The sequence below is a fragment of the Lissotriton vulgaris genome, chromosome 9, assembly GCF_964263255.1.
Source record: "Lissotriton vulgaris chromosome 9, aLisVul1.2, whole genome shotgun sequence".
In the NCBI taxonomy this organism is placed as follows: Eukaryota; Metazoa; Chordata; class Amphibia; order Caudata; family Salamandridae; genus Lissotriton; species Lissotriton vulgaris.
Genome location: NC_141697.1, coordinates 1061150956 through 1061177614, shown reverse-complemented (window position 1 = coordinate 1061177614; position 26659 = coordinate 1061150956). Strand labels below are relative to the sequence as shown.

General features: G+C 42.8%; 1 protein-coding gene across 1 annotated transcript in view; it reads right to left on the bottom strand.

Moving 5' to 3' along the window:
- FRMD4B (FERM domain containing 4B) overlaps positions 1-26659 on the bottom strand; it is a 515943-nt gene that overhangs the window by 172699 nt on the left and 316585 nt on the right. Inside the window, exons 6-7 of the mRNA XM_086939027.1 lie at positions 20157-20213; positions 19230-19252 (exon numbers count right to left, since the gene is read on the bottom strand). Of these exons, the coding sequence (XP_086795153.1) occupies positions 19230-19252; positions 20157-20213 (80 nt within the window). The remainder of the gene's footprint in view (positions 1-19229; positions 19253-20156; positions 20214-26659) is intronic.

Sequence of the window (26659 nt, the reverse complement as noted above, 5' to 3'; positions counted from 1 at the left end):
ATTTCTAAGACTATGGTGTGCCTGACTTGTAGTATTTTCTGTACAGTGGGTGTCATGGCTTGTATGCCACAATCATGCCAAATGCACACATGAGGGCGCATCACCTAGATGTGTGTAGGAGGCAATTATTTTAGTACTGGCTGAAACGAGGCACCTTAAGTTAAGTAATACAACATTTTAATTGGAGCTAAAAGTACACAGCTCCTCAGCTGAAATACAACTCTAAAGGTTACTTCCAAATTTCTAACCACAGTATCTCGAGAGCCAAGCACTAGACTACATTCTACAGGCGGAATTAAGGTTCAGGAAATAAAACATATAAATAACAAAAAAGAAAGATACTAATTAATTTAACACATCTTTACCCTTAAAGGAAATAAATAATGAAATATGTGCACATATTCAAGCAGGCATGAATATGTAGCAATGGACGCTGATATACATAAAGTAATTACTCAAGCAATTTCCAAGAGGAATTCCTAACCCTGTCCAAATGTTCTGTCCTACAGGCAACACAACCATACTTTGAAGACCCGATATACTAAATTCCCAATACAAGTTGCTGCTATATTTCCACTTTTGATCAAGCTCATGCTCTTCTTCCCCAGTATTGCCATTTTCAGCCATACTAGACCCAGAATTATCATCCAAGCAAAATTCATCTTTAATCCTTTGGTACCCACCTCACTAACATGTATTTGAAAATATATTTAACATCCCAGGTTATAGTACTTTGAGTTAACACATTTTAACTTTTCACTTTCACAACTTCAATCACATTGCCAAATACAGAACAACCTTTCCTGGCCTTTCTGATTGCTGTCATAAAACAATTTTGAGGTCTGCTGTTTGAATACCACTCTCCCTTGGCTCTAGATCTTACGTTTCTGTGTTTCTAATTCCTCCATCACATTCTCTAAAAGCACCATTGAAACATATTTGAAACCTGAGTCCCAGCTCTAAATTCGTACTCCTTTACTGTGTTGTAGAATCCTATAAGATACCAATTTTCTTCTTACAAAGTCTTGCCATGAATATCCACATGATGCAATACACTGCGTGTTATACTATAGAACTCTACTAAAGCACTGGATATTGCACTGTTGGTCATACAAAGCTGACTTAATAAGTCCAACATTGTGCTCTTGCAAAAGTTCTTTCAACTTAGCGGGCCTACTCTCCGCCTATATTCCTACTCCTCATCTTCGCTCAGCAGGTCAACACCTGGCAGTTGTCCCCCAGGTCAGGAAGGCTCGCTCCAGTGGGCGCTCTTTTCGTACACTGGCAGCTAAACTGTGATATGCCCTTCCTGTACATATCCGGGGTATGGATAACTATCTCACATTTCAGAAAGCACTGAAGACACATCTTTTCCCTTCTTTTTAGGTTTTGTAATCCACGCCCTTCTGTCTGTCTCTGTGGCTCTTAATGGCCCTCTGGCCTTTTTCTTTCATTCATCATGATGGGCTCCTTGCGGTTAGCGGCCTTTACTTCTTTTAGCGCCGGGACGCCCCTTTGCTGGGGGAGCTGCGCGCTCTACAAGTCAGCCTAACATAACATAACATAACCTAACTCAATCGAAGGTAGATGGCCCCCCTTTTATTAGTCACTAGAGCTTCTAAAAAATGTCCCCGTAAAGAAATCAATTACAACACTCGTGATATCTTCACCAAACCTGATTCCTGCTCATTTCGAGTATTCATCAACCAAAAACTATAGAAAAATGTAAACAATGAAGTAAATTTGAAAAAAGATCAGATTTATCAGAAGCAATTCTGTCCTACAAATGCAGATGTCATTTCACAGGCATTATTTGAGTAGTGTCAATCTTCAACATCCTGTTACTTGAAGTACATACCATAACATTATATAACTGTTAGTAAGCCTGGCCATCTCTTCCTGGCCCCAAAAATCTACTTAGCTACATTTTAATGCCAACATACTGCCCTTACCTTCACGTGAACACAATCAAAAATCTTTGAACGTTCACCTTCAGACTGAATTAACTTGCCTGGTCCATTTAATAAAAAAAGAAATATGGCAACCAATATACAAGGTAAGGGTTAGAAAGTTTTCTGCACTAGGCAGTATATACCAAAGATGTAACATGGCCGTGGGACTGATGGCTGTAGGCTGTGAGAGGCAGCAAAGTGCACATGCTTGTCTCAGTCAAACGGGTGTTGCGTCAAGTCAGTCAAGTAAACGCGATGGACAGCTCAACACGGAAAACTTCAACACTAATCTAAATTAAATGAATGCACAAAAGCTACCATAATGATAACTGTTTGTCGGTATTGCACCCTTATGCGCTGCTTCACACCTGAATTACTGATCCGGAGGATAGGACATGGTAGAAAGTAACCTGTGAGAAAGACATACGTCGGCACCACTGCAACGCTCTCCGAAATACCAAGGGGCTTTAAGAATAGTAAAACACAATTATAATTGACACTATAAAGACAGCAAACTGCAGGGGAATGATCCTCAGAGCAATTGCCAATATAATGATACTTCTACAATTCAACTCTTGAGCAGAAATAATACTAGAAATGTTATACTAGCATTTATTATGTTTGGGACTATATTTCATTTAACATTAGATTATACTTCCTATACAGGGATAGCAAAGACTCCGCACCCTAAAGGGCATATAATTTATCATCATATAATTTATCATATTCACTAGGCTTTTTGCTTACACACTCTAGTCAACGGAGTTCAGGTGTCAGGTTTCAAAGGGGTAAAATCCATCTGCCTTTTTTCGTAGACTTTCTATAATCTGGGGTTCGTGCACAGCTGCTTAGTTAGTTTCGCACTTCACTGTGGTGCTCAAGTCAATTCAAAAAGAAACACTACACAAAAGTACAAAGGGATCAGAAACCATTAGCAGAGGTGTCTATTCCATCGGGTGTTCGGTTTAACAGGCCCTCTGGTGACAGTAACAAGGGATTACTGGACAAAGGTTTGGGGACTAGAAAAGGATCTAAGGTTTAAGCGTAAAAAGTAGCTTGGAGTGGCGAGTAACCATAAGGCATTCCAAAGATTTGGGCACCTGTATTGCAGGGTCACATGAGCCTAGGCAGGCTTTCTTCTCCAATCATCATCCATTCTGGTCTCAGTATAGACAGCTGCTTTCGGCTTTGTCTCCCCCAGCCAGGAGAGCTCCTCTTTTACTGGGCAGGCCAACTCCCTGTCCTCACAAACCAGAAGGAGCTGTCTTAAAAGCCTCCTCTGGGCGCAGGATACAGCAGATTCCTGCCTTTGGCGTGTAGTTCGCGGAATCGGTACTTCATTGCTTCCTTCAAAGGCCAAAATGAGTACAAATAATTGACTCCAGACGCCAAGTCTGTATGGCAAATTCGTAGTACTAGAAGTGGCCAAACACTATATCATCCAAACATTAATTCCCACTCGTCAATAAGAACATGAAGCATCTCTGCAGAAACTGTATGGTACTGGGCCTCCAACACTAGAGCGAGGGAGGAGTAACACATGGGAAGGAGGGGGATTTGAATTAGGAAGTCACAGGCCTGGCAGCCAAACTGGAATCAATCTGTGATTGGTGGCCCCAGAGGCTGCTCCAAGAACAAGGAGCCAAAATGGTCACAGCCTTACAGCAATGACGCCCCATCTTGGAATATGTACGATTTATCCTCACAGAGTGCACCGCTCTCACAGTACATGGTCCCTATTCCTACCAAATGTATTTAAGCACCACTGCACAAACTCAGGAAGAAGTGAAAGACATCAGTAATGGGGGAATTCACAGACTACCACAACAAGAGAGTCTGTGAGCAGGGTATCCAATGGTACAAGCAAAGAGGCATGCGTCCAAACAGATACCACCAACCCTGAGTGAACAGCAGCTTGGTATTCGTCACTAGCTTTTATCTTGAATTGATAACAAAAAATGGACTCTGTAGGAGGCAAAATTATCAACTATATTGAGAATTATTTGAAAAGCAATTATATCAATTGCTTCTGGAGACGCATATGGTTGTTTTGCTCTTTAAGCAGCCTGCTCGGCTTGCCTTCATCTTCTTTGTGTATTCAAGAGTGAAAGCCTATTGGTGAACTGCTGCTTTTTAATTTGCATGAGAGAAAAGTAAGAGAATTGATTAATGCATTGACACCCAAACTTAGATAACCTCTTCTAGCTTGAAAAGAATGAGGAAAACTATTTGTAATGCCAAAAGAGACCAAAATGAACACTGGACAGGGAAGGCTGTGGGATCAATGATCCTTAGTAGAATATATAATCTACAAAGCTCGTAGGTGAACACTTCCAGTGCTTCTTCAACCATCTCTTTAGTGTATATATTACTCAGTGGTCACTGCAGACATTGAGAAGATTCCAACGTATTAATTTTACCTCAAAGAGTTTTGGAATCTATTTCCTTTAGCATAGGCATGGGTAAAAGAAGGCAATGTTTACAAATACAACTGAAATAAAACAACATATATGCGTTCTGACCTTAAGGAACAGCAAAATGTTTAGAGGTTGATAACAAGTGAACTCCTATTTCGAGACGAGAAAGCATTACAAGTGCCTACATGTTATTGCATCCGGATGCAGTAACCCCCGAGCACAGTTCCACAAGCCTAAAACAAGTGGAATTCAGACCCGAATGGCCTGATAATAGGGGCAACACACAAACACACATGCAGTAATTCGACATATTGCATGTCGCAGTCCAATAGTGATTCCTTAATCGCAGGAGCATGGTTAAGATGGGGTGATGATACTTCATGGAAACTGTAATTCAGGATATGAAATTAGCATGTCGCCAATACCGTGCTGCTCAAGATAACCCTTTTAGAGGCCTAGGCCTATAGACTAATGCATATGCGACAATACAAGGGGTTTGGTACTGCAGAACAGTTATTGCACGTTCCTTCTAAGACCAAAACGAACTCACCATTGACAATACCTGCAAACGAGCTACAACTTCGTATCAGCAATCCGTGATATTACAGAACCAATGAATGTGTCCTCATGTAATGCAACTGGTACTATGTAAAGCGCTATGATACCCGATTCGGGTCAAGTTCGCGCTATAAAAACCTCTGTTAAAAAAAAAAAATAGGATTGGACACAGGGAAAAGGTGTGTTTACATATTGAATGGTGATGTTATCACACCGCAGTCAGAAGCAGGGTGTTATGGCTGCGTTACTTGGAACACAATAGAAGCCAGGACTTGCTCCCTTGCTGCATTCAGCTCGGAATCTGCTGGATTTACAAATATGCAACCGCTGCAGTCTAATGGGTACCTCTCACACAAACTCCTTCCTTTCACAAATTGGGCTTCCCGCCCCAGTAATGATAAACTATGGCTTCTGGCCTGTCTGTCAACCAACAGGAATTCATTAGCTGTCTGTGTTATGTTACACCAGTCAGTTGTTATCTTAGCGGGCCTCAGGCGAGGCTCAGAATCCAGCGTGTCAGCTATTTCAAGAAAATGGAAAATGATCCTCCGCTGATAGGTTGACAAAGAGGGAGTCGGGTCGAGCTTCATTCACAGAAGTTCTGACGTGTAAAATGTATACGAGGCTTTCACGCCATTAAGAGTGGCACATTTAAGAGTTTGTTTTAGTGCAGCGCCTGCGCTGCAGACTTGGGAGCGCCGGCTACCAGTTTCATAAGGTCAAGTGTGAAGCAACACCACCACTGTGAAATGAAACAATGAAATGTCACACACTCGACAAAGATCCAGAAAGATTTGTTAAAATCACACAACGTAGTGTGCATCATTTACATGTGGTTATAATTCAGGCAGTGTCAAGGCTTCTTGGTATTTAATGTTGGTCCATCACAAAGAATTAAGACATACAAGTTGTTTACAGAAATTACAAAACAATCATAAAACACATTGTACTATTATACTATAAAACCCTGCATCATGGAAAAATATTCAAATAAAACGGATGTATGACGTTACAACGCATACTTTTACAACGCCTACCTTTACAACGCAATTTTTACACCGCAACATCAATTACAACGCATACCATTACAACGCATGCCAGTACAACAAATTCTTTGAAACTACCCTTACAACGCATTCCACTACAACGCATACTACCTTTACAACGCATACCATTACAACGCATAACATTACATTGCATGTAAGGTAAGTGTTGGATAGTGTAGGGGTTAAAATTACTATTCTAACTCCAGGGAGTGCAACAGTAGGGTAAGTGTTGGATAGTGTAGGGGTAAAAATTACTATTCTAACTCCAGGGGGTGCAACAGTAGGGTAAGTGTTGGATATTGTAAGGGTACTATGTGTTGTAATGCTATGCGTTGTAATGGTATGCGTTGTAATGACTGCGTTGTAATGGCATGCGTTGTAGTGGTGTGCGTTGTAGTGGTGTGCGTTGTAATGGTTGCGTTGTAAATGCATGCATTGTAATGGATGTTGCGTTGTAAAAGTTTCGTTGTAATGGTAGTGCGGTGTAAACGTTGCGTTGTAAAGGTTGTTTCCCAATTAAAACACAAACACATATCCGTGGTAGAGTATAGTACATGAATCCCTGCAATAACTGCCTTTGATTAACGTTATTACAGGCTGTTGTGACCACACTGCTTATCTGTAATGTGAAAAAATACATAGCATAGCAACCCTTTTATAATAATTTATTAAAGTTCAGTCGTGAAGTCACAATGCCTTCTGTCAGAGCCAGCAGACAATGTGAAAGGTAGGTACCTAAGCAGAAAAATAACTGTTGCTTAAAGGAACAAAGTCGTAATAAGCGCCTCACTTTATTCTGAAAAATTTCCCCTGGAAATTTGCTTTCATTAACTAATAGAGACATTTGTGTCAGTATATTAATTTACTGCACTGCTGGAATACTGTATAAAAAAGCAGGAATGCCTCACATTCTAATCTAAAGCATGGACTTCACATGTATCTACATACATACCTGAATAAGGTTTAAACAAAAAATTATTTCAAGGACAATTGTGGGGAGCGGTAGTTTGTGTGTGACCATGAAATATAAGAAATACATTCCCCGCTTTGATTTCTAAAAAGTATATTGCAAGTCTCTTGGAAGGTATGTGACCAAATAAAGGAACCATTGTCTTTGGCCTCATTCCTCTCTATGGTCAAATAATTTATCTTTGACTTTTTAATATCCATATAGTTTAAAGTAGGGGATACTTTATCGCATATATAAGGATTTTTTAAATGCATCAAAAAATAGCATTTTGTTTTTGACTCACAACGAAGGTGGCATCTTCACTCTCAAGGGTGTTCGAATATGGTACAGATATAATACATGAAATAGACTTTGGACTGCCAAAGCACAGATAGCTAATTTTCTTAAAGTATATCCGCTTCTACTACGAGGCTGGAAAGGACTTACGTGTGAAATCTAGGTAGAAGGATCTAACTAAGCGAATAACTGAGTTGGACTCATACTAACTAAAGTAGAAACCCCTATCAATATCTTGATACAGTGCTGCAAAACATGCCTTTATGCCCCACTCTCACTATCAATCTTATTTTCACCAATCCAGAGAAGGTCAGCAGCCATATTGTTATGCAACATAAAAGTGTGTTTATGTTTGGAGCACACCCTAGTTTCTTGCATTACAACTGACCATAAGTTCTTCCCTGAACATTCACAACCCACACCGCTGTCCTGTTAATTTGTCTACTAACTTAAAATTTTAAATCAACCCTCCTTCATTTTCACTAAAGGGCTAATGTGAAGGCATCTGCTACACTCTTCGCAGCCTTTTCCTGTTTTACCTACAGTTTTTCTCCAGCACACCTAGGTCAGGAGGAGTAATTTGTTTGGTACTTATAATCGAAGAAGACGCTATTTTACAAAGATGACCAGATTTCAAGGCCCTAGTATTCACTGAACCCATTACAGAATTGAGGTGACTCTAGTTGTTTCCATTTTAATAACAATTGTCACTGTTCGCTTCGCCTGAGCTTTCCATAAAAGCTTACTAGAGAAAGTAAGCAACAGATACTTATAGTCTTTCAACACCTCAACACAATTGCCCCAGAAGACCAATTAAAACGTGGCAGTTTATTCCGCCTACTGAAATCAATCTTCTGTTTATTTCCAAGTTGACCTTCAGAGAGTAGTTATTACAATATCAATGAAGCTAAGCTAAAGGTCTCTGAAAACCGAATGAAGTTTGAACCAGCAATACACAACTGTCTCTGTAGCGCAACATTTGCAGGGTCACCTGGAATTCAAACTAATTACCAACCAATAACAATGCCAACAGGAGCCTGAGCAAATGTCATCCCAAGGCTACAATTACTAAACAATTGCATTTCTCTTCACAATGACTGTTAGTACATCAGTACAACAAACTGAAACAATAACACAGAAGAGTTTTGGGGTGTCCTCATTATTCAACAATGTAGTGACTCTTTCGTTAATACTCCAACATGTTTGAGTGGTCACTGCGCCAAAGTGAAAATACTTTAGAAGAGAATTCAGCTACCATGGGAATTCTGTCCTTGATACTTGCTGGTTGCACTCACTTATAGTGCTCCTGACAGGGTGTTTAAGCTCTGAAAGAATTCATAAACACTGCCAGATGACAAAAGCAACGAGCCAGTGGATTGGCACATTCTCATCTTGAGCCACATATCTTTGTACACTGCCTTGATCAGACCTGCTAGCTTTCTCCTAATTTCTCTATTCGTCAATGCCGTGGATTGGCACATTCTCATCTTGAGCCACATATCTTTGTACACTGCCTTGATCAGACCTGCTAGCTTTCTCCTATTTTCTCTATTCGTCAATGCAGTGTTCTAAGGAAGGCCTAACGTATACTTCTGTGAAAATGTGTTGCTCTGTGATGGCTTTCTGATAGTTTATTGATGCTCCTACTTACTATAGATCTTCTGCATCTTAATGGAGTAGTGTGCAGTTTTATCTTAATGAGCCACAATAAACGACATCCGATTCATACATATTTCCTCTAGAGAAATCTAGGAGAAGCCACTCAGCATCTTAGATTTGCACCACTCATCTCAAACTATATTTACAAACAGTTGAGCAAATCAGAAGATGCCGTGGGCAGCTGATATATATTTAATCCAAATGGAATTCCAAATGATTTGCCCAAGTGTATCATCTAACTATCCAGCATCTCCAGGTTCTCCTTCACTGCAAATATGGTTTAAGAGGGCTTCACTAATCAGAAATGCTCGCCAGCATCTACTAGTTTGCCCTATAGGAGGCGTTTGCTAACATGCCACATTATTTATACTATAAGTGTCAAACCAATGTTGTGAAACTTACACTAACATACCATACTTACAAGAAACAAAAGGAACTGCATTGAACCCAGTATTTGTGCTTTATTTACTGTTGCCGGTCAAGCTCAATAATTAGAGCTCTCTTATTAATAAGAAACCACATCTTGGAATCCAGACTGACCCCATGGGTTCTGGGTAAAGAGGTTTTCAGAATGTCAAAATATGTTCAAACTGAAGTTCCTCTGCAGTTCCTACCTTTAATGATAGAGCAAATGGCTGATAATCTTCCCAAGTGTAGTCGTTTATTCAAATACTACAATTGCCTATGCCACCTCAATTCATCTCTCTTTGGGGCCATGTCATAATACTCCTTCCATTGTTCTCAATTATTATTTTACCTTATCTGTGCACACATTTTGAGGGGCTATGAAGTGAGCATCACCACACTCTCACATAATTACAAAACAGAACATAAGTCATTCCTCAGACATTGTTCATGATGCTCACATTTTGGGCAGTTCCAAGGCAGTGGTCTCAAGGTAAATCACTCAACATAATTTAATTGTGTAGCCTTTGTCTTTCAAACACCAATACAACATACTTTTAAAGCTGATTCCTGTAACAAATCAAAATGGCAATTAATCGAGCCAAAACGCTAATCCACATTGTTGAATTGGTCATCGACTCGCCATCCTCTTTCAGCAAACAATGAGAAAAACTCAATTGTCTCTTTAATTGTTAAGTTTTATAAAATCCAATCCTATCTTGTCTGGCCTAGCTTCAAAGAAAAACATGTAACTGACCTTTTCTTCACTATTTTTAGTCTTAAACCCTTTAACTACAACGACATCCCCTTACCATTTAACCTATCTAATGAGATGTGCTTCCACCCGGTATTTAACTGCGCCACCCTTATCCCTTACCATATAACCAATCCAAACAGATGAGCTTCCATCTTTAATGTAACTGCTTCACACTTATCAATCTTTCTCTCAGTCAAGAATTGCTGCCGAGTTCTTTATAGTGGCCAAGAGTCACCCCTCTTAAAAGTCAACACCCGCTGACCAAATTATGGTAAAAATTAAACTCAGTCTGAAGGCTATCCTTTCTGGCTGAAATCTTGGAAAGATGTGCCAAAAGTCAATTAAATCAAATCAGCTTCCAGAGGACAGCTATTTACCAATCGATTTCCAGTCTGGTTCTACTGCTGCCTGGAATACAGAAGAACTTTCTTTGCAAATTACTGATTGTGCACTATGCATTACAGATCATGGTGTCTCATGCCCACTGGGATTTCCTATCTGCGTTTTTTGATACTGTCAGCCTAATATTCATACTCATACACTAAAGAAGAGCATGGGTTTGAGGGTACAGTGCTGAATTGGTTTAAGTCCTACCTATCCAATTACTCACAAATGATCAAATCTGACCTTTCTCCAACCTGTTCCTCTATCTCAAGGTGTACCTCAGGATTCTGTTCTAGTCCCCGTTCTCTTTAATCTTTAAATTGAACATTTAGGTGACGTCATTTGAGAGTCTGGCATTTCATATCACTATTATACTGATGACACCAGCTCTGCCTGAAGCTCTCTTATTCCTCTGGTAATACTACGTCTGCTTTGAATCTTGACAAAACACAGACCTGGGTGACTGTTCATCTCCGAGTTCTTTTGAACAAAACAAATTCTCCCTCGTTTTGTCACAAACCAGCTCCACAGATTCTACTAAAATTCTTGACTGCACTCCGACCATCTTTGAGAATGTGAAATCATTGGGTTGCACTCTTCATTCACACCTTTAATTGCAGAAACACATCAATAGCCAGTAATGCAATTAACCAGCTCAAACTTTTCTGGGGGATCAAACATTCTGGAGCATGACCTCAACGATATGCTTGTTTTACCCGGACTGGTTATGGTAATTCTGTTTTTAACTAATACCAAAAATTCATCTTAGAACTCTTAAAGCCTATTTACAGGCAACAGTTCAACTTGTATTAGAGAGCAGTCGCTCTGACCATATTATCCAGGTACTACACTGCTTAGTTACCTATTGATGGCAGAACTCCGGGGCAGCACCTCCATTTGAGCGGAGGAGGAATGCCGAACAAGTCCCCAAAGCTGAAAAATAAAACGGTAATAAAGTTTATTTATTGCCATTTTATTTTTCAGCAATCCCTGCTATGTGCCAGGACGGGGCGGGCCAGTGCTGCCGAGTGGCAGCAGCAGGGAGCCGTACCCCGCCACACCACCACTCTCGGTACAAGTCAGCCGCCACTGGCAGAACTACATACAAACTTGCACGCTTACTACAAACATTTGTAGTCACTGAGCAATCTCCCTTCTTGGACAAGAAGTTGAAGATCTCAGGCAGCTCTCATGGACTTTAGAGTTTAGGTATTCCTTTTCTACAAATTCATATATTGAAATATTAAATAAGAAATGCCTGGCAATACACCCAAAGTCTAGAACTCCCATCAGCCTGCTATTTACACCACTTGCTCTGCCCCTATCTTTAAAAAAAAAAAGAACTGAAGCACTTGCTTTTCGATCACTACTTTGGCCCCTCCTTCTTTTAATCCCTCGTTCTCTGGAGTTTTTCTGTGCTTGTCATAATTATTTCACTAGTGGGTATTCACATTGATTTTATTAAATTACCCTCGTCTTGGGCGATCAGCTACAAATCTGTGTTTGATATTTCCTTCTATGCACATTTCACATTATTCGTTTATTCATGCATTTTTAGCTTTTAGACTGACATTTTTCTAAACAAGATGCTGTTTACACACCTAAGTGGTTATATTTTTGGACTATTGTATTATTATATAGTTATCTGATATGCACACTATTGCGTGTGCCTCATCTCTGCTCTTTTGTGTTTTCCTTCATATCGCTGGTCAAGTTTGGCTGCTGTTTTTAAAGCACTCCAACACTTATGTCCCTGGTATGTGCTAAATACACTCAAAAGAATCAGGTGCACTACTTTGCTACTTCACTACTGGCAACGTTTTTAAAGTGATTCAAAGCCGAATTTCCCGCTCTATCAACTGTGACTCCGAGCACATCCACATAGAAACTTGAATGTAATGAGAGCAGCAACACTAATGGAGAGTGGAGGGGGACTGAGGGTTGGACGAAGGAGGAGGAAGGCGAAGGAATAAGGATCACAGAAAGGGGAAACTCTTTGCAGTGATAAACGAAGCATACAATAGTTAAACGATACAATTTGCCTCACAAGCCCACAAAGTTGTTTATCCAACGAAGTACCCACACTCTTTCTAGAAAATCCTTTCAAGTGGGAGCACTTGACAATACTTTGATCTCCAAACAAGTGTATGGAAACAAGACTCTCACTAGATGTTCTCTACCAGCTTCAATTTCATCAGAGCTTTGGACTCTGTTCTGGTGCAGCTTCGCAGCCAGTGAAGGTATTCAGAACATGCAGCAAGAGTGTGCATGAAACTGGTATGCACACCACGGCTGCAGCTATGGTAATTCTTACAAACACTGTGCCACCACCAAAACAGGAGCACAGAGACAGAAAGAGCCATGACCCTTTGAGGATAAAAATCTCCAAGTTAAATATGAAGAATAGCATTGATGACTAGATGCTGAGGCAAATGCCTATTGCCTGCAGGGGTTTGTTACTGTTGGAATTACTTGGATGTTTGTTGTACAATGAGGTTGTCAATATATTTTTTAATATATTTTATTATTTTTTTCTTTCACATTGTCGGGACATTTCAATAATAACACGTACCGACATCATGCTGTCTGGCGTCTAACTCCAATCGGCACTTAGTGTTGACAATAACCATAAACAACTAAATTCCCCCGTGCCATCCCCGACACCTACCACCTTGGACCAATGTAACATCAAAAGTAAGCACCAAGTTATTGAGACCTTTACACTAGGCCACATCACACTCATGTTCTTCAGGACACACCCTGGCTTTGGCTCCCACTGTCGTCCAATGAGTCTAAAAAATAGTATTGCATCCATTTACCCCACACCTTATGGAATATTTTCGTGGGCAGTCCCTACTAGCATATGTTACTTTTTCAACCACCATTTACATATTCACACCCCTTCGCCATTCCTGCATAGTCGAACAGCCCCACAGTATCGGGCTATGTCCCTTTTGGCCACAATCAGACCAAGGCCTCAGAACTGGACCTGGCCCGTGGCAAGTCAATATCATTTGGGATTCCCAGAAGGAGAAATTTAGGGTCCATCAGGATCGAAATCCCAAGCAGCTCGCCCAGCTCTCCAGCAATGGCTACCCAGTAATCTTGTATGTGGGGGCAGCTCCAGATCTTGTGGAAGAAGAAGCTGTCCTCTCCCTGGCACCTCAGGTAGTTCTGCCATTGGCCCTTCCCATGGCATGCAGTTGACGCCTGTCGTAGTACACTCTGTGGAGTATTTTATATTGGACCAGTCGTAGCCATGATTTGATTGCTACCTCCCTCAGGTGCATCAACGCTGCCTCCCAGTCTATGTCCTCCATATCCCCCACCCCCTGTCACCCAGCTCTCCCGCAGCCTGTGTAGGGTGGGTATCTGGCATATTATCTTTGAGGGTTAGTATGCAAGAGATATCACGCCCATTCCAAGCTCTTTGGTCAGCAGCCTCCCCTCTAGTGGGGCATATTCTGGGATACCATCACCAGGGACCCCCTCTGCTTGCCATGTGTGTCGTATTTGTGCACATTTGAGAAACTGAGTTGCGTTCATCCCATATTTAAAGTTGAATGGATGAGAATGGCAAAATATCACCTCCCTCAATGAGGTCTCCTACCTTGGAGTGCCGAACCTATCCCAAGCCTCAAATCCTTCTCATTTTTGTATCTCTAGAAGCCAGTGCTCCTCCCTAAATGGTGTTCCCCTCGTTGGCCTGCTATGCCAGCCGATGGCTTTTATGGCTCTATTCCAGGCAGCAAATGTAATCGAGGTGGCCGGAAGGAGTTGTTGAGTCCCTCCGCGGCCATGTAGAAAGTGTAAGCATGATCGTTAACCTCATTGCGCCGATTCCAGTCGAAAAGTCGAATGTTCTAAGGGGTGAATAGCCCATCATTAATGTTGATGAGGTTGACTGCCCAATTGCAGGCTTTGGAGTAAGACGGGGCAAGTTCACCATTATACTGATTATGTTGGGTGGGGTGTTGGCCAATCCATAACAGGGTTCGCATGTAGCCCTCAATTTTAGAAAAGATCTATGGGGGAATCTTGTAGTACGTATTCTGCAACATATATAACAGTTTTGGTAACGAGATCATTTTGAACACGGTGGCCCTTCCCATGATTGTGAGGGGGAGTTTCCTACCCAGCATCAGGAATATGCCGAAATACTTAAATCCCCATATGTCCCAATTTGTGGGCGCTAAAACGATATGTGGGTCTGGACGGTTTTTAATCTTATTTAGCCAGTTATGTGTCCGTCTAACATTGTAGCGTGACAACCTGCCTGGCACGAAGCTGTACTGGGCCCTATGGATCAGTGGTGTGATCACCTGCAGAAGCCTAGTGGCCAATATTGTGCCCAAGATTTTAACCTCTGTGTTAAGTAATATGATCGGACGGTATGAGTCACATTTCTCTTAAACTTGCCGTCTTTGTGCAATACCACTATAACTGCCTGTCCGAGGTCTGGAAGGAGAGTGCCTTGTTTACCAGCCTCCAAAAACATATTAATGGTCCCAACAGCTGTATATAGTGTTCATGAAATTCTGCCGGGATGCCATTGGGCCCCAGGGTCTTATCAGAATTTTGTTTTGCCCTGGCCTCTTGGACTGCTACCAGTGTTACGTCCGCGTCAAGTACAGCACATGCCTACACATCCAATATGGGGGTACATATGGCTGCTGGTTATGTTTCGAGCTGGGTTAACTCTTGTAATGAACAGGCTTTATAAAAATCCTCGTAGTAGTGGGCAAAGGCCTTAGCTATGGCTTTGTCAGAATCAGCACATTCTCCCTGTGGTCTGACTATTCGATGCATCCATCTGGATTCCACCCCTTTTTTCCCCAACCATGCGAGGAGCTTCCCAGACTTATCACCACAATCATAAAGCCTCTGTAAAATAGACAACATTTGGGCACTAACCCTGTTTCGTGCCAGAGTTTGATATTCTCCCCTCAGGAGTTCAAGATTCCTAAGGCTGGGGGTGTCCGGGTCTGGTCCTAGGTTCCCCTCAAGGTATAGCAACTGACCTTCAAGCCTATAGTCCTCTTCTTCTTCTGGGCTATCACGTTCTGAGCTCAGTCTCGAAGGACCATCTTGTATGCTTCCCAAAGCACTACCTTGGACGTGACCAAGTTTTAATTTACTTTAAAGTAAAGCTCGGAGTCCACCCTCAGTCCGACTGCTACCTCCCAGTCCCTTAAGTCTCATGCACTAAGTGTCCAGCCCATCCCTGCGCTGTGTAGTCTACCTGGCTTCACTATCAATGGGGACTGGTCTGAAAGGCCTCGAGCCAAGTAATCCACCTGGTGTATGGTACCCACCTCGTAGGCCGGGGCAAAGACACAGTCATGGTGGGAAACCCCTCTATGAGCCCCAGTGAAGAAAGAGTATCGTCTGTCGAGAGGGTGTGCATGCCTCCAGAGTTCCGAGAGGCCCAGTGAGGCCGCGAAGTGAGCAAGTGGGGTTTGTTTGTACAACTGCAATTGTAGTCCCTGATCTGTCTTGGTCAATGGCCATAACATCATGAAAATCTCCTCCCACAAGGTGTATGGAGGAGTCTGCTTCCAGTTAACTTCTCTAGTTTGGGGGCCTGCAGTCTAGGGGTCGTGTAGACCTTCAGCAATATCACATCGGCACGTCCCCAGAATCTCTTCACTCCTACATATCTACCTAATGGATCTATCCACTGTTTTGGCCGCAAAGTCACACCAACTGTGCCGCCCCCGCATGCGCCGGGTCCCTGTCCGCCAATGGCCGCAAGGCGGGACCACAGGCTATAGTATCACCTCTGCTCCCGCTAGGTACCTCCAGTTCCTCCACCAGCTAAGGTGCTGCCAATAAACTGCTGAGAAGGGGGTCAGAATGAAGAAGTCTAAATATTCTGGGCTCCAGTCACCCCCAGTGGGTCCCTCAGCCCTGGCACACCAACTTGGCTCCTCTCATCGAAGGACTCAGCCCCAATGTGGAGTCCGGGTCGCACGGGGCCTCATGGCCCCCACTCCATAGGGGAGGAGAGAGGAACAAGGCCCGGGTTACCCCTCCTCCCTGCCACACTCGAGTCCACAGGCGTAGGGTTCACCCAGCCGTCTGACGGGAGCAGGCCGCAATGGGCTCCGACTCACCACTGCCTCTGCTGAGCTTCACCAGTGTAGGTCGCGGTTGGTTACCTCTGGCATCTCCACTCACTAATAACTGGCTGTGGCGAGCAGGAAGGGGATCAGATGTCTGGACGTCCTGGTGTTCCGGGCCCGCCTGCCTTCTCTGAAACGATTGGCTGGCAAGTTATGGCCTGCGGGTGGGTTATCACCCCTAATCAGCCGTGTCCTCCTATCGCTCAGTCCCAGACCAGCCTGTGAGCAGGTGGTAACCCTGGCACTTCACTGACTCCAACTTGTGTCTTCCAGGCAACGGGTCACACGGGTCAAGCTGTCAACCGCTGCTTCAATGTGCTTGGCCCAGCAACAGATACTCTACCCCACGTCACGAGGCCTGTAGCGGTCCCCCATTGGCGGCTCTCCCGCTCATCGTCAGCTAGTCTGCAACCCAGATCAACAGCCCCTACGATCGGGGGCACAAGGAGGCTTAGAGCAGGGTTCTATTCGTGGGACGTTTAGGATGATGCAGGATTAGATGCAGGTCACGCACATAACGCACTTTTTGGAGTGTCAGACTTATGTTGTGGAAAACTAATGAAAACCAGAGTTTCTTCTACCTACGCTTTGCAACAGAAAACCATGTGTTAGACACTTATAGCTTCCAAAGTGCTTTGCTTGATAATAAACGGAAAAAAGGACAGCTATTATTAAGGCAAGAAAAAATAAAGTGTACCAAATTAGTAGGTGGCTCTTAAATTCTGAGTCTAAATCAAAGAGAACATGCTTCAAAATGAGTTTTGAAACTCTGGTGCAAGGTTTATAACATCATCGAACAAACTGGGAGTTTGTGATCTGGGCGCTCTACATCCCTTAGTAACAAGGACATTTTTTTCAACAAGGCTTCATCTTGGATTGGCACTGTGACGGCAGCTTACAGGGGACTTAAAAGTAGCACGGACCCTATAGTGCTTGGCATTACTGACCCTCTGACCTATTCCACCAAACAAATTAGGCACAATTTAAGTGGGCGCATACGTGACAAACGATTAGGGTGATCCAGCGATCAGGGATCGATAATTTTTCATAAACATAGGCCCATTTACACTACCCAACTAATCCCTTCACGCTGGGGTTCAGTGTGATGCAAGTTACTCAAGGGCATGGAGCTGCAGTTGGATAAGTGAATTTAGGATACTGTACTTGAATGTTGAGAAAAGGGGGTAAGTTGCAGAAAACAAGGATGCTTGGTATCAAGGAGCAAGAAACAAATGCAGGCATAGAAAAGCAAAAATACATTACAAACAGGGTCATGCCAATGTGGTGCAGGAAAGCAAAAACAAGTGGGGATGGAAATTGCCTAGTACAGTGCCCTTTATGAATCAATTGTCACTTGTCTACCACCAAGATCTGATATAGACGTATACATAACATGTGACAGGTGGCTTCACAACTATGAACCATTTTGCTGAAATCTGACAAATAACATTGCAAATGCTTTTAGATTTAATTGAAAATGCAGAAGTGTCTTCTCAGAAGTTGGAACCCTAACCTAATCAACTCAAGGAGAACAAATGTTAAAGGCTGAGTACAATTTTTGACTCCTACTGCCAGCATACATTAGTATCCCACTGCAAGAATTTACAGCTAAGTTAATGGTAATGTGGCCTCGTTTGAATCATGCATATTAAACAGGGGATCCTGGCCAAATCCGAATGCTGTTTGGGAAGCTTGGCTCTGTAAATTAAACATTCGGCCACGATTAGCCAAGAATTATAAACGTTTCAAAGGACGCCCGAGCCCCCTCCCAAACCAGCTGAAGGAGAGTCTAGTAAACACAAACCAAGCCTCTGCCAGCCACAAGTAAAACATTAACCCACCCACTGCTGGCCTGCGGAGTGTGTATTTGTTCAGCAAGTTGTTCCAGATAGAAAGCTCGTGTCTCAAGTTCAAAAGCTTTATGGTCACCAAACCAGTGGGCAGGGCCCTCCCGGAGTCTGTGCAGCGAGGCGGAGCAGCGACTTAAAGTCTCACAGGTCGAGAACAATGCAGGCAAGAGGTCAAGTGCAGGAGGGCTGGGGCCTCTCCGAGGCAACTGCAGAAGCAGGCAGCCGAGGGAACTGCAAAGACAGCTAGCAAGCTGCATCCATCCCACTGCTCACATCAGGGCACCACAGACATACCCACTACTCGAAACTGATATTTATTCTTAAAAAAGTTGCACCGAACCCTCCAGGGAGAAATCTGTGCTTACTAAACAGCAGGATGCTTTCAACGTTTGGCCTTGTGACTAGGCAAACTAAACAGAATTCTCAACCTGTCATTGTTTTAACGAGGACAGGTTCGCTGGCACAGCAAGGCTGGTCCAGCTCAACTTTTTCGTGAAATGTTTTGGAAATGTATCATTGTGCTGTATATAATGGTATTTAAATAGCCCTTGCTACCCCCGACGAGTCGTTAAGAGCGTCATGATTGTGATTAAATATGAATGTGAAATAAGGATTTGTTCCATCAACAGAAAGCCACTCGTGGGGGTTGATAAAGATGTTTACAAATAAACCCTACTCGAAAACAAACTGTAAAACATATGTTTATCTTGTTACTTATAGCAAGACAGTCACATAGGTCTGCATTACATTCAGCAAAAAATCAAATTCAAATTAAGGACTTGCACCCAGCGTTGCATGCACATAAGTAATTCAATGATAAATGGTATTACCTGGTGTAGTCTCCTTTGGCTTCCTGCAAATGCAACAGCAATAAAATATAAAAACAATGTTAAATTATTCAGAATTTGCTGGACAACACAGGAACGGAAATTCAGTCTAGCTGTTGTAGTGTTCAGCACATACTTAATTGACTTAAATAAATAAAACGGCTGCACTTGACCACTTATGCGGAAACATCAGGGCATTCTCACTGACTTCAAAGAAACCCCACCAACTAGCTTACTAATCCTGGGTAAGGCACAGATGGCATTGTGAAAATCACAGCTATGCACAATTGTGTCTATTCACGTTAATCAACGTGATCACTGCAATGAGGGCACGCGCTGTCCACAACAATACCATTGCTTTCCAGACAAATGCAACAGGGTCACTAACCCGAACAAGCCTAGTTCAGCAAAGATCAGCATTTCTCATCACGGAAAATATTGTATTTTGTTAACATGCAAGTTAATAATTTGAAAGCTCCTTATGGGTGCTTCTGTTTTAGTGATGCTGAAGCATTGAGTAGAGTTAATTTACACACACTATGAAATAGATGAAGATTACTATATGACATGAAACACAATACAATATATATTTCCACTCATTAAAGCTTCATGTTTACAGAGACATATTCTGCGCGTTTTTTTTATGCTGAACACATTTAACACTCAGAGGGAACATTTTCGTATGGTCACGTTTTACTACTGTAGTTTTGTTTGTGGAAGGCGGCGAGCGCGACTATTTATCAGGTTGCTTGACAAACATTATACTGCTATTTCATTCGGTGGCTGGTATTTGCTTGCTAAGACAACCGTAAAAGGCTGTTCCTAAAACACTGGGGGGTGCCGCATCGTGTGTGTGCTAGTGGGAATGTGGCAGGTACATTCCACGTCAAACGGTCAATAAAAGAGGCAGCACTTGTCGCGGACACTTACCTGCAGTATCAGGGCAGCTAGCTTGAAGACGGTGTTGCTCTCAACCTCGATTTGACCCTGTAGGAATAAAAAACAGGAAAACTCAGCGACTCCTGCCCGGTAAACCCGCGCGGCAGAGTGGAGCCTGTCACAGCTCGGCACCTTCAAGTTCGGCTTACTTGCAGGCTAAACCATTGCGCAGCCGACGGAGGGGGAGTCACGGAGTGAGGGGGTTAAACAAGGCGCGCAGCTCGGCGCTGAAACGCTGTCATTACTCTCAGGCGAGCCTTTCCGAACAGATGACTCAGGATAAATTTAATAAGCAGTTGGCTGCAGAATAATTCCCGCTGTTCCCTGTTATTACCTTGCCGGATGAAAGTGGCCGGCTCTGCAGGTTTCACCCTCGGAGATCGGCATGCCCGAGTCCGAGATAATATTTCTCCGTCCTGTCAGGATTATCCTTAGACATACACAGACACACACTGGAGCGCCGCCCCCACCCGTGGAACCTAAACACACTCAGGGCATTTCACCTGCAAAACTCAAGGCTGCACTCTACTTTGTTGATTGTTGATTTCTGTTAGGAATTATTTCTACACAAGCAACAGCGCACTCTTTTTTTTGTTTGTATTTTTGTAAAAGGGAAAATGAAATTATTCTTACACCTAAACGTTACTAGTTTGCTATTTAGATCATATTATTCATGTCTTTTGTTAGGGGGAGTGTTTCAAAGCCGCTTCAGTGTCAACTAGCACAAAAGGTGGCCAGGAAACTCATTTTCAGTCTTTTCTGTTCCCGCTGCTTCCCTCAAGAAAGAAGGCCCCGAGCAGTGCACCCCGTGTAACAGGATGCTAGAAGGCCATGGGGATAACAATGAAAAGCTTTCTACTGCAGACTGCATTTTAATTCTTCCTGACTTCTTGCAGGACAAAAGACTGGTTGAAAAATTGACATCCTAGCCCAAGGGCATGTTTCCAATGGATAGATAGCATTATGGTTTTTTTTATTTGATGGGAGTGAATTGTACAGAAACCCCACTTAGTATCTTCACTTCAATTCTCTTCAATGATACAACCAGTGGCGGGATAGACTACTTCAATACAGAGGATAAACCAATTTGAAATAAACTGGATGACATTTTTAAACACGGAGTAGACATTTTCCCAGAGAGGTTAATGAACACCAATCCACATTGTTTGTTCCTAGTTGCAAGAAATAAGTGTAGTTTGTGATCAGAATACTGTTTGTTTACCCATCAGGCATGTTGGCACTTCATGATTTCAGCACCCAGCCCACAATAAATTAAACGTACTTACCAGATATGTGAGGATTTACCATCCTTCCTTGTTGACAAACACCTCTGGCAGCAGGGTTTAGTTGCTAAATACGGTTTTGAGCTTCTCTATAATTATTTATTTTGCAAGGACGCGCAAGTGTACTCATTCTTAAAGGAGGCCACATTGCCCTTCTAGAAGCATGATTTTGTTAGCATTAACTAGTTTCATAGTTAAAAACTGTAATGATGAAGACAATTGCTGATCTAGTAGTAAGGATTTTAATGGAGTTTGGAACGCAGCTGCTTCCCCTTTCAAACTCCTCTTAACCATCATGCTACCCCAGGACATAGAATTAGAAAGCCACTATATGTGTCTTAAAGAACAAAACAGCACTCACAGACAACATGAATTGAGAAACAATGTATTTAATTATCATTTACTTAACATCTTTAACTGCAACTAATACAGAATGACAATCATTTGCTTTTGATTTGCTTACTTCTAGGATGGTCTCATATCTGACGTTGTCTCTTAAACCCATGAGGTGACAGGTATGAACCCCACTCTGGTGCAAGTGACAATAGGGACGAGAACCACGTCTGTTTTTCACCTGAATATGACTAGTTAGTAGGTAATAAAAACTACCAAGAGCAAGCGGTTTTTGCACCCATTTTGTTTATGCTATTACCCCATTCATAATGTTTTGCATGAGCAGTTGCTATCATTTTGCAAGTTGATGGTAGCTGCCTGTTCAAAAACTAGGGCAAGTACAATTTATGCTCAGTTCCCTTGCTCACTGTGTCACCGGATTCAAGCTAGCCAGGCTGAAGAAGGGTGACATTCCCTGAAACCGTTCCCAGGATGCTTGTTTCCGGTCCAGGGAGGACCTGGCCTGGCAGTTCGGTCTGGACTGTTCTCATAAGGCAAAGGGTCAAGACTGATTTAGATATGGCTGGGTCCAAACTGGGGTGCGTAGTGGGCAAAAGAACGATGGATTTAACCCAGATCTTTTGACTGGGGGAGAATGTTTGCATTGTCAGCATTCCGTCCATCATTTGTTGGCTGTAACACTTTTTGCCCTAAGTAGGATGGGTATGCCCAAACGTGAGTCCTTTGCTCACTGTGCCACTGGATTCAAGCTAGCCTGGCTGAAGAAGGATGACATACCCTGGAACCGGTCCCAGGATGCTTGTTTCCTGTCCAGGGAGGACCTTGCCTGGCAGTGGGGTGTGGACTGTTCCCATGAGGCACAGGGTCCAGACTGATTTGCATATGGCTGGGTTCAAACTGGGGTGGCGTAGTGGGAAAAAGAACAATGGATTTAACCCAGATCTTTTGACTGGGTGAGAATGTTTGCATTGTCAGCATTCCGTCCATCATTTGTTTGCTGTAACACAGTTTGTAATCAAAGCATGTGTGAAAATTGATGCAATGCAAATATTGTTTGCGCCTATTTTAACAGTTATTCACTAACCAAGGTAACTAATGTAGTATCCCATGACAACTTTCTTCTAGTCTGCACCACCATGCCAAAGCAGAGGGGTCAGTAACAGAGGTCCTTGAAGCAGTGCAGAACACTAAATAAGACAATCTCCCTTCTCAACAGCCATGAGATGATAGTACTTAAACACCAAAAACCGGGCACAGGAATTTAGAACTTACCATAATCATAAAAGTATCATAAATAGACATTCATTCAAAACAAACCAACCAAAGCGGTCAATTTTGTTATTGACTAGCGGTAGCATGGAGGCAGGTTGAACGTCCCCCCTAAACGTACACCTTCTATAACATTTCCCTGGAAAAACTTCAAAGGCAATTGTCTACAGTAGATAATATTGCCCAACACTTGTCCAATGATATGCTCTTAGGGTTGCAGAAGTACGGAAGGAATTGTAATTCTTCTGACATCTTATTAGGTAGCACACTCCAGTAGAACTGTGACTTTTTAAAATGGAAGAGGACAAAGATACGTTTTCACACCTTACCAAATTCCCTAAATGCATACTTGGTGCCCTGCACAAACCTTGCAGCCCAAACTAAACTAGAGATAGGATGCTAAAAACATGTGTAGGATTGTATGGGCATGTCGGTGTCAAAAGGTGGCTGCATTGTCAGTTTTTGAAACTTGGGGAGTGTGCACTGGATTTCTTCTTACTTCCAATCAATGGTTATTTCATCCCTTTCATCCAGATTGTTGTTTCCTCATTGGCTGTACGTCTTGGCAGTTACTGCCTTTGCAATAATATGTATATCACTTGCTGCATCTGTTCTTGGTGTACATAGACCAGTTGTCTTTCTTGTTTTACTTGCTAGTTTGTCACATCCCTCTGATGTAAAGGTATTTCCCCTTCTGCTGCCAAAAACACTGGACCTCTTGTTTTGCCTTAACACAGACAAATTAGCTGTTATACTATGCAGATTTGTAGAGCGCACTATCAGTGTTTACTGGCACTGAGCAGGTGTGTGTGTAGACACACCTAGGGCCTAGTAGGAGTACTGGAAAAAGCCATGTTTTTAGTTTGTAACGGAATTCAAGAAGTGAGGAAAAGGCTCTTATGTGTAGTGGCAGGTTGCTCCACACTTTAGGAGCTCATCCATTAACAAGGAGTGTATCTTGGAGGAAGGGGCTTTTGACTTCACACTATTGGAAACAAATATCTTATTGGTTTGCAATGGGTGTTACTGTTTTTCCTTAGGGTGAGCAGCACTTGAGGCACACAGGACCATGTTCCCCTTAATCCTAACAGCACCAGCCCAGTCCATCGCCACTTGCAATCCCTCCCTTACTTCTCTGCTGCTTTATAGATAAAGAATGTCCAGCTCCTGAGTGGCAAGAAGGCAGTAAGCATCACTAGCATTTGATAAAGGGAAATGTAGACACACACACACAAACATGCACGCACGCACACTCACTCACACACACACGTGCACACACACACACAAATTCGTCCACCGAGCTATCAGGCTGACATATGGACATATCGCTGCATCCCCCCAGGCTCTCTCTTTGGGAATTGGACTATAACCTACAGGTTAAACAATTCTGTATGATATTTTCAAATCCTCTATTAAGGAATTGCTAGCTTTTCTCAAGCTAATTTTGAGGCCTCTATGAGTAGACAGATTTGAGGAGCTATAAGAATGTAGTTTACTTTTGAGAATATTGTGTATACACCCACTGGCAGCCCAACACTTACAATACTCTTCACCCACACTCAATACCTCCCACACCCTCGCAGCATTACTCCTCTTTTACCAAGGTGAGGTCTCCTACACTTGCTCACCATGCCATGTTTTTAGTTCTGGCATTAACCAAGGCCTTTTATTTGAATACTAGTTCATCTGTTTTTGTTTAATTCACATTCTTCTTCCATCCACTAAACATAACGCATGGGGTAGATGGTCGGCCCGCTTCAGGAAATGGGCTAATTTCACTGTGAGTGATGGCATTTTGTTCTTTCACAAGGAGCACATCCACACATAAAGTAGTTTGCTTCATTGCAAGACACTACTATGGCAAAACAAAGCAAGTATTGACAAATTCAAAAGGATGGCAGCCAACACCAGACAATATTGGCTCTACCAGTGATTGTTTAGTTTGCAAACTTTAACAATGTCTGGAAGTCTCATATTCTTGCTCCCAATCTATGGACTAAGGTAGGTCCCTGGCATAAGCAAGAAGCAGTTATAGTGAACAGATTCAAACCAGCATAAACAGGCAAAAGGGATATCAATGTCAAAGTCACATTAATCTTAGTAAGCCACGCAAGGTCTGTGGCATTAGCTTGTAAAATATATCTATATTACAATAACATGGCAATTTTTATCTTCAGTCATATGTAGTGTTCTAAGAATGTTACTCAAAAAGTAACCTAGTAAAATATAAATACTGTGTTAATTAACATAACTTGCATAAGGAGGACCTCTGTTTAGAGCAGCAAAGTGGGGGAAAATTGATGTGTGTTATGTTATGTTATGAGTTCTTGTATAGCGCATGTTCACCCGGGGGCATCTCAGCGCTTACCTAGAGGATACCATGATAAGGACTGGATAGGAGTTACTCGGGAGAACCGGATTTAGAACAGGAAGGTTTTTAATTGTTTCCTAAAAGACAGATAGGAGGTGGGTTTACGCAGGGATACTGGTAACGAATTTCAGTATTTGGGAGCGATATAAGAAAAAGCTCTGCCACCTGTGCGACTTAACCTGATACGAGGGACCTTTAAGAGGGCCAATGCAATAGATCTTAAATTGCATTCTGATATCTGTTTGAAAAGTTTGTTTTGCAGGTAGCGGGCCCCCAACCCTTGAGTGCTTTAAAGGAACGACAGCAGACCTTAAAAACAATCTTTTTTTCACCAGCCAGTGGAGTTGCCTAAGTAACGGCAGGGATGGAGATCCTGGGGGGCGGTTAAGAACCATCCTTGCGGCAGTATTCTGTATCACCTGAAATTTAGTTAAGGTAGTCACCCCTCCTTCAGCCAACATGGCGTTACCGTAGTCAAGCCGACTAACAACCATTGTCTGGATTACTGTCTTGCGGTGTTCTAATGGTAGATAGGGGAGTATTCTACATAGTAGGCGCAGGCTCTGGTAGCACGCCCCAGAGATGTTCTTAACGTTATCTTTCATGGTGAGTTTAGAGTCCAACTGGATTCCCAAGCTCTTTACTGAGGAAAATGGGATGGGGGCTTCACCCAGTTGGGAAGGCCACCAATCAGATGGCCAGAGGTGGGCGTCTCTGCCTAAGATCATAAGCTCTGTTTTCCCCAGGTTAAGCTGGAAACGGCGCTCCATCATCCAGTCCGAGATTGCTAACATTCCACCCGAGAAACTTAGTTTCTCATCAGCGGGATTTAGACCGATTGGGAGAAGCAGCTGTGCATCATCGGCATACGAGACTATCTCAAAGCCGAATGGTTGTACAATCTTGGCCAGGGGGGCTAAGTACATGTTAAAGAGGGTGGGACTTAGGCACGAACCCTGAGGCACCCCCTTATCCAGCAAGATTTTTTTTTATAATGCAAACGGACCCAGGGTGGTGGTTTGCCATCTATCCGTTAAAAAGTTTCTCAGCCATTGCAGGGCCATACACCCAATGCCACATTCAAGCAGTCTCTCCGCTAGTCGTCGATGGGAGATCGTATTGAATGCCGCGGAGAGATCAAGGAGGATCAAGATCGTGGATCCTCCGGCATCGAGGTTTAATCTCAGTGAGTCAGTTATTGCCAAGATGGCCGTTTC